The 8532-nt window shown below is 37.4% G+C and overlaps 1 protein-coding gene across 1 annotated transcript; it reads right to left on the bottom strand.

Moving 5' to 3' along the window:
• Positions 1–253: 253 nt before the first annotated feature.
• Positions 254–1229, bottom strand: LOC109378639 (olfactory receptor 11H4-like). The gene has a single exon (XM_019634950.1). It carries the CDS (start codon positions 1227–1229, stop codon positions 288–290), a length of 942 nt encoding a protein of 313 aa, XP_019490495.1. The 3' UTR covers positions 254–287.
• Positions 1230–8532: the final 7303 nt, after the last annotated feature.

Here is an 8532-nt window from a genome sequence, read left to right as displayed (position 1 = left end):
TTCACAATCTAATGAGGATGGGGAGGCATGTGGAGACAGATTTGTGCATAGCTAACTATAATGCAAGAAAGAATGAAGGACATGTTAAATAGAAGTAGAAGTAATGTGCTATGTAAGATAATTAGTTTAGCCTGAGGAAAGGTTTCATTGATGACCTGGCATTGAGGATTTTGAAATGCCTTCTTCAGAAAGTTCAAAACTATTTTCTAGTGTCTCAACTGGTCACTGACAAGAGGCTAACAGTCTGAACTCATGTGGGAATAACACACTAACATCACAGACCAATTTTAGGGACCTCCTAGAACTTTTTTCAAGGCATCCTTCATTTCTTTATTCCGAAGGCTGTAGATCATGGGGTTGAAAAAAGGGGTCAAAACTGAATAGAATAACGTTGTGAACTTCTGCATGCCCTCTGCTTGTCCTGAACCTGGGCTCACATATGTCATCATGACAGAGCCATAGAATAGAAACACGACGGCCAGATGTGAGGAGCAGGTGGAGAAGGCCTTCTTCCGGCCAGTAACTGAGGGCACCTGCATTACGGCTCTCAGCACCAGGGTGTAGGAGCCGATAATGTAGAAAAAGGTGGCAAAGATGAGGAGGGAGCTCATGGTGCCACATATGAGAACAGTTCCTGGAATTGGGACACAGGCTGAAGCCAGGGCCAGCAGAGGACCCAAGTCACACAGAAAGTCATCAATCACATTTGGGCCACAAAATGGTAACTGGGTAACAAGTATCACTGGAATCAGAAACCAAAGGAAACCATACACCCAGCAAAAGATGACCAGGCTGCCGCAGAACTTAACAGTCATGATGGTGGGGTAGTGCAGGGGGCGGCAGATGGCTAGGAACCGGTCATAGGCCATGATGGAGAGAAATAAGCATTCTGTTGTGCCCAATGAGAAGAAGAAGTACAGCTGGAGGAGGCACCGAGCAAAGGAGATGCTTTTGGTCTGGGAGAGGAAGTTGGCTAGCATGTTGGGCATATCCGAGTTGACGTAGCAGATCTCCAGGAAGGAGAAGTTGGCCAGCAAAATGTACATTGGGGTGTGGAGCTGGGGGTCCCGGCGCACCGCACACACAATGGCCATGTTTCCGAGGAGGGTCAGGATGTAAATCACAAGGAATATGGAGAAAAGGAAGATCTGTATTTCCCAGCGGCAAGGGAAGCCCAATAGGATGAATTCAGTCACAGTGTGAGAAGTATTTCTGGCCTCTGAGGTCATTTCCTTCCATCCTGTGAGGATTGCAGCAGAAATTACATATACAAAGGGAATTATGCCTCCTGAGTTCTCCCTAGGAGAGTGAACACATTTTCCTGCTCATAGCAGAGGGGGCCTAGGCCAGTGGTTTCTATTTTTCATTGGGTATTCCAACAATACAGATGTCAAATATACTCTTTTATATATGACTCTTTTCTTTTAAAGTATATACAAACTACTGTCAATCAATATAGTATATATTGGTAAATATTTGGAAAGAAAGCTTTCTTAGAATAAAAATAAAAATAGAAATTCAGATATTTCCTTTCTGCATCCCTTCCTGGGTTTCCTGGTGAACCCAACTTTGGAGAACATTGGTCTAGAAAACAGAGAGGTGGCTGGCTAGAGCTAAATGGAGATGCAACATTCGATATGGGCAATTCAATTATTAAAAAAAAAATAGAACTGGCCTATTTACTGAGCAAAACGGTAATGTCAGTTGAGTGACATAAAGGAGAGAACATGAAGCTTTGAAGCCAGATATGAAAATAACCGGAGTGACTTTAAGCAAGTGACCATTGAGCTACATTAAGTGACCATGTACGTATAGGCCATTATTATCTATTCTTTCTCTGTTGGATGGTGTAGTACATGGGTTCCAGACTTTGATATTAACGAATCATATGGGGAAGACTTTGAAAGGTGTAGGTTTCTTGGTTCCAGCTCAGGTTTGGAATCCCCCAGTGTGGCAGAGCATGGGCTTTGGGATTACAGATCTCAGCTCTGCCATTTTCTGAGGAGTATTTGTTTACTCAGGAAAGGAGTTAACCTCTGAGACTATGTTACTTTCTCTGTAAAATGTGAATAATGATACCTCCATAGCAAGAATGACATCAGAACTGCATGACATAGTATATGCAAAAGCAGTTTACAAATTATAAAATGCTACAGGAGTATAAATTTACAAACTGTTCAGGGGTTATTCTGCTAGCTAGATGTTAATCTTTATAAATTGAACTGATTTCAAAATGCCAAAGAATGTTATTTCCTGTGGAATTTTAGCCATGTTACGGGTCGAGTACGTGTGTGTGCCCCTGCATGGGTGAATAGGATAGTGCTTCTCATTCTTCTCAGACCACTGCGAGCAGGTACAACTCCCTAATAAGCTTTCTTTTAAGACCCCCCCCCTTTTTTTAAATTTTTATTAAACACACCAGAGCTCTCATTTTTTTTTCATTACAGACTGTCTTCCCTGGTAGAGCTATTATTACAGTCTTAAATGATAAGATGATTTTCCTGACACTGGGGTTTATATTAAGGGCACCTAGTTTTGATCTTACAAAACTGGGTAATCCTTTCCCACACTATCTCCCGTTGCCCCCATACCTCTCACCTGTGGGATTTCCTGGGAAATGAGGATCAACTGTACTTAAGTGATAGTAACAGAGGAGCACCAACGCATACTATTTCAAAACAGGCAGCCTTATGGAAATCAGGTATTGGTGCAAGCTTTTTTCTCTCTGGTATTGTTTGATTTGGTGGTTTATTCAGCCCTGGAGAAAGCCTACCTATTCTTTTGAATAGAGGGAATAGACAGAAGTTTATCTGAATTTTGGGCCTTGACCTAGACAAAGCTTAACCTAGAAGCAATTTGGAATATTGGTCTATCATCTCTCTTGGACTGATCATTTTCCTCCTTCCCCGTTTTAGAAGCTCAGGCTTCAAATTCTTTTTCTTGACAACATCTGTTCTCTGGGAAAAAAGTCCAACAAACTCACGCAAAACATAAACCCAACAACATCTGTGAAAATTTTAGCAGTTTTCATTTTCCATATTATGTGCATAAGGTCATATGACCAGATGGCACACATATCAAGTTTATTGTAGCAGCATTTACTGGGGGAAACTTGTTGATGCAGGTCACTCACAGGCGTGCAAGTCCCTTTTACTCATTATAATCACAATGGCACATAGAAATCTAGGGTATTCCAACAGGGCACCCAACCTTTGAACTGTGAGTTGTTTTTAGCTGTGTTATCAGGGAAGTACCTATCCCCTCCTGAATGCAATTAGGGCTGGGAAATCAAAGTGAAGAAAATTTGATTCTAATCCTATTTCCAGGCTCAGACTTTGTGGATGGGGGGAAAGGGGCACCAGTTGTTATCCAGTGATTGGGGATTGCAGTTCAAGTTTTGCAGATGCAGTTGTAGGATATGCCAAGCTAGTAGCAGGATTCTTTACATCAGTCATGTGACAGAGAAAGTAAGTGCCTTAAGCACTGCACAATAACTGCTTCACGTCCATGGAGGTTCATAGGGGGCAGCTTCCTCTTTGGGAAGGCAGTTTGAAATGAATTTGTTTTGAACAAGTTAACCCTTATATCTAACATGTATTTTATTGGTTGGGGGGGAGGCTTTCTTAATTACTCTGTTGTGGCCATAGCAATGATTATTGCTTTTATTTTATATATGGGGAGATAAAGACTAAAAAATGCTAAATGCCCGAAGTCCTAAACCAGTAAGTGGCTGGGTCAGGACAAGAGTTTCATGCTTTTTGGCTCCTATTTTACTGTTTTGTCACCATTTGAGAGGACCTCCAGCATAAATGTGTCTAAAATGTCACGCATCCCGGGGAAAAATGCATCAGATTAATGAGTGACTTTTGATGCTATAGACATCACCACTCATCTGAGGGGAAGGAGGTGGGGCCTTCCTAGCACCCCTCAATTATGCCACTTAGGTAGAATTACTTTTTTTTTTCTTTTTACATGGCTATCTTATTTTTTTGTAATGAGAATAGTTAAGAGGCATACAAATACGTACCATAAAATGTACTGCAACTTCAAAAGCTGAACATAACGTATCCTCAAATGTGATCAGAAAATGGCATCAACTGGACATTGAAAATGAGATATTGCAGGTGTTATTTCATGGCAGTGGTTAAAAAAAGGAGGAGGTGATCTCTCTCAAACTGTAGTGAATCTTGGAGCAAGAAGAAACTTTAGGGGCTACTAGTCTCTCTTTCTAGAGTCCCTCTCTTTTACCTTCTTGCTAGTTGGTTATCTAGCTTCTGCTAGAATAAGCCATGATTAAGAGCTGACTGAAAGGCAGAACAGCTTTCATTTTTAGAAGCTGTAATAAACTTCCTTGTTTTCCCTTATATTCCTGGGTCACTTGATTTAACCTCTTGGTCTTATTACTTCTCCCTCAGAGAAGGGAGGTAACACTTATTACGTGCCCACCACGTAGGGTTTTGAACATGCGTTATCCTTCTTACTCTTCCAACAATTATGGAAGTAATAATAGAGCTAAGGCAGTAAGTGGCAGTGCTGGGCAGATTTGTGTTCTTTCAATTACATTATACAGATGTTCAGAATAAGTCTACACTTAAAAATATTTGAAGAAGGTACTTTTGCATTCTTTGATTCTTCTCAGTTTATAGTAAGCATTTTGGTTTCTCCAACTGCATATTACATAATTTTCAGGGTACTCACCATCCTGGTTGCCTTATTTTGATTGTTCATACCTTTCTGAAGACATGATTTTACTAAGACTGAACACACACTTCTCATACTGTGTTACTGTCATAATCTCTTTTGCTCTAGAAACCCATGCAGACTTAAATTGATATTAACTTATTTGGGCAGTAACTTTATTTTTTTTATTTTTATTATGTTTTCATTTAACGCCCTTAGAATTTGTTCACAAGAATTTCTTTAAAGCCAGATTGGCCTCATCTGATGCTTGTGTCATTGAGTTTCTAAAGTGAGAGAGGTTAATTACACCAAATATTTCAGTCTATTAAGATTTTAAGACTTTCAAATATTAGCTTTCTTTTCTATTTTGATTGACTATAAATTTGAGAAAATTTCTTGTGAGTTTCACCTATGTCTTTGATTAAAATATTATATAGAACATGAGAAAATGTTTTTTCAGATCACTTAAAACTTTTTCTAGGTTAGCATTTATTATTATCAACAATTGTAGATAGATGACTAAGCTAAACATAAATAATACAAAGGTGATAAAAATGCCCTTGTATCTCTGGAAAACATTCTGGCATGCATTATTAAACAGGTGGTTTATGAAAAAAAATTTTAGAATCAACTTTTGGACTTTAAACTGGTACCAGTGTTCAATTTCAGTTTTAAATTTTATTTTTTCCACTCTCCAGAATTCTTTGAATGCACCATTAGTGGTTTAAAATCACATCTGTAAATTCTCTCTGCACCCTGGGATATAATTTGCCTAGGTCTAAGAAGTTAAGCTTATTTAAAATAATTGAGGGCTATTTTACGTGATTTTCATGGCAATGAAATGATACTCAGAACTGTTAGAGGGAATATAAACTTGTAAAAAAAAATTTCTGGCTGGCAGTTTGGAAATAGCCAGAGCCTTTAAAACGTTTATACCCATTAAATAACAATCAGAGGTATAGCAAAATTAATAATAAGCATGGTCTTCATAGCAGTGCATAAGAATTTTCAGGGATCATGTTAAAATACAAACTCTGACTCAAAAGGAATAGGTAGGGCTTGAGATTATAAATTTCTAACAAAGCAATAGGTATCGCTGATTCTTTGAGTAGTAAAGGTTTATAAAATTCTTTATACTTAATAAAGTTCTTCGTGTAGCAAGGGTTCATGTAGTCCTTTATATACATTTTTGTAGAAAAAGTAAATAATACAAGGAAATAGGAAAATTCCTGGAAGGAATTAAAACTTAAAATTAATAATGGTAAGTTTTTCAAGGTCAGATAATGAGTTATATAGTATTTTTCTTTATATACGTCTATGTTTCTCATAATTTCTATGAGCAACATATATTACTCTTATAATCTGAAAAAAATAATCATTATAAAATATTGCTTTTTGCAGGTACTTACTCTTTCTAAGAACCTTGTTATTCTTGGCAGGTTTCAAGGTGCTAGGAAGAACACTCTTTGTGTCATGTTTGACTTACCATGCAGGAGGATATCTTTTCCTTTTTACTTGCTACTTGGATTTCAAGCCCATAAAGTCAGCCTCTGTACCAGGGTGGAGGAGAAAGAGTAAATTCCCAACAGGGCATCTTGAAGGCGATATTTGACTTTGGGCGACCAATCCCATGTAATAACCTAGGGCAGAGACTAGAAGTTAAGTTGAAATATTTGAATGCAATGTTTTGAGAAATGATGGCCTTCAGCTTCTGGACAGGCTTCATGCTGTTATTCCTTTCCCATTGGAAAGAGTCATACCTTATCCTAAGTCTACTTTTTACTCCCTAAAAGAAACAAAAAGTACAATATTAGTTTCCAGTTTGGGTTTTACTTTTCTTCAGTAAATTTTATATTAAATGCTGTAGTTTAGAATAAAGCTTACACACACCATGGCAATAGTAGAAAAGGATGACATGAAGGCAGTATAATTATTTACCTTCTTTTTTTTTTTGCCTTTTCAGTTGACAAAATTTGAAAGTAATGGTTTCTTTTTCAACTAGAAAGGTAGAAAGCTACTTTCTCAAACTTACATTTCCACACTCAAAATACAACACATATTTTTCTCCGTCCACATTCATGAACTATGGGCATCTGCCCTTTGCTGAAAGTGGATTCAGGCACTTACTGGGAAAAGGAAACAGTGTCTGTAGATAAGCCTTTCCCTGCTCTTCATTTCCCCTGGATCTCAAAGTTCTGTCCCTGGTGTGTTCACTTTAAGTGTACTTGCAGAAATGTGTTTTTTTTTTTTAATTGGAAAAGCTGTGTTTCCATTGGCCACCATCCCCCACCTCCCACCCCCCACACCGGCCCAATCAGTGAGAAGAATAAAAGCTTGGATTCTTCACTTGTCCCCACTGAAACTATTGCTGGGCCAAAGCCAGCTTCCCTAAAGGGACTTGACTGAGATTCCCTCAGCTGGATGGACATGACCCCAGGGACCCATCCTTGGATGAGTTTATTTCAAACATCTGATAATCCTTTTCTCACATTGGACCAACTATTCTACTCCATCTGTTTACACTGTCAATTTGGCATGCAGTTCTGCACCTCTCTCTCTGATTAAAGGGATACCTATTTTGTTTACTCATTTTTGAATTTATTACTTGGATCCAAAAGTCTATCTATGCCTGTAGCTGCTCTTTTACTTTGCCATACAAATATTAGCAGTCAATATTTATTGAAAGCTTGTTATGTGCCAGGCAGTAAGATCTGTATCTTTTATGAATATACTAATTTAATTTCCATAATAATTCAATATGTCAGGTATTACTATTATTTTTATTTTATAGGTGAAGCCATTGAAGCTTAGGTAAATTAATTTGTTCAAGGTGTCACATCTTACAAGTGGGAATACTAATATAGGAATCCAGTTCTCCCTGAGAGCAGAGACTGAGTTCTTTTTGAAAAATTTTTTAATTAAAAATTTTTTTATTAGTTTCAGGTGTACAAAAACAATGATTAGATATCATACCCCTCACAAAGTGATAACCCCAACAAGTCTACTACTCATCTGATACCATACATAGCTATTACAATGCCATTGACCATATTTTCTATGCTGTACTTTACATCCCATGACCACTATATACATATATATACAGAGGGTGCCAAAAAACTGTGTACACACTTTAAGAAAGGAAAAATTGTATTAAAATTGTAATACTCAATATATACTTATAACAAAAGATGAATACAAGTCGTGTATACATTTTTTGGGCACATGCTACTGTATGTATGTGTATATATATATATATATCTATATATATATATAGTAGTTGACAGTCAATATTACTTTGTATTAGTTTTAGGTGTACAGTACAGTGATTAGGCATTTATATAAGTGATCCCCCTGATAAGTCCAGTACCCATGTGACACTCTACATAGTCTACAACATTACTGATTATTTCCCCATACTATATTTCACATCCCCGTGACTATTTTGTGACTACCAATTTGTACTTCCTAATCTCTTCACATTTCTCACCCATCCCCCAACAGTCCTCCCATCTAGCAAACATCACTTTATTCTCTGTGTCTATGAGTCTATTTCTGTCTTTTATTTGTTCTTTTATTCTGTTCTTTAGATTCTACATATAAGTCAGATCATATGGTATTTGTCTTTCTCAGTCAGACTAATTTTACTTAGCACGATATCTTCTAGGTTCATCCATGTTGTTGCAAATGGTAAGATTTCATTCTTTTTTATGGCAGAGTAATACTCCATTGTATAAAATGTACCACAATTTCTTTATCCAATCATCTATTGATGGGCATTTCAGTTGTTTCCAAGCCTGAGTTCTTAAATACTAAACTATTTACCCTGAATTTTTACTTGGCAGAGAAGGAAAA

The sequence above is a fragment of the Hipposideros armiger genome, unplaced genomic scaffold (genome assembly GCF_001890085.2).
Source record: "Hipposideros armiger isolate ML-2016 unplaced genomic scaffold, ASM189008v1 scaffold_2324, whole genome shotgun sequence".
Classification (NCBI taxonomy): domain Eukaryota; kingdom Metazoa; phylum Chordata; class Mammalia; order Chiroptera; family Hipposideridae; genus Hipposideros; species Hipposideros armiger.
This window is presented reverse-complemented; position numbering and strand designations above follow the sequence as displayed.

What these genes read in the sequence shown, in the direction of transcription:
- LOC109378639 (XM_019634950.1), bottom strand. Translation starts at nt 1,229, where the DNA reads ATGACCTCAGAGGCCAGAAATACTTCTCACACTGTGACTGAATTCATC.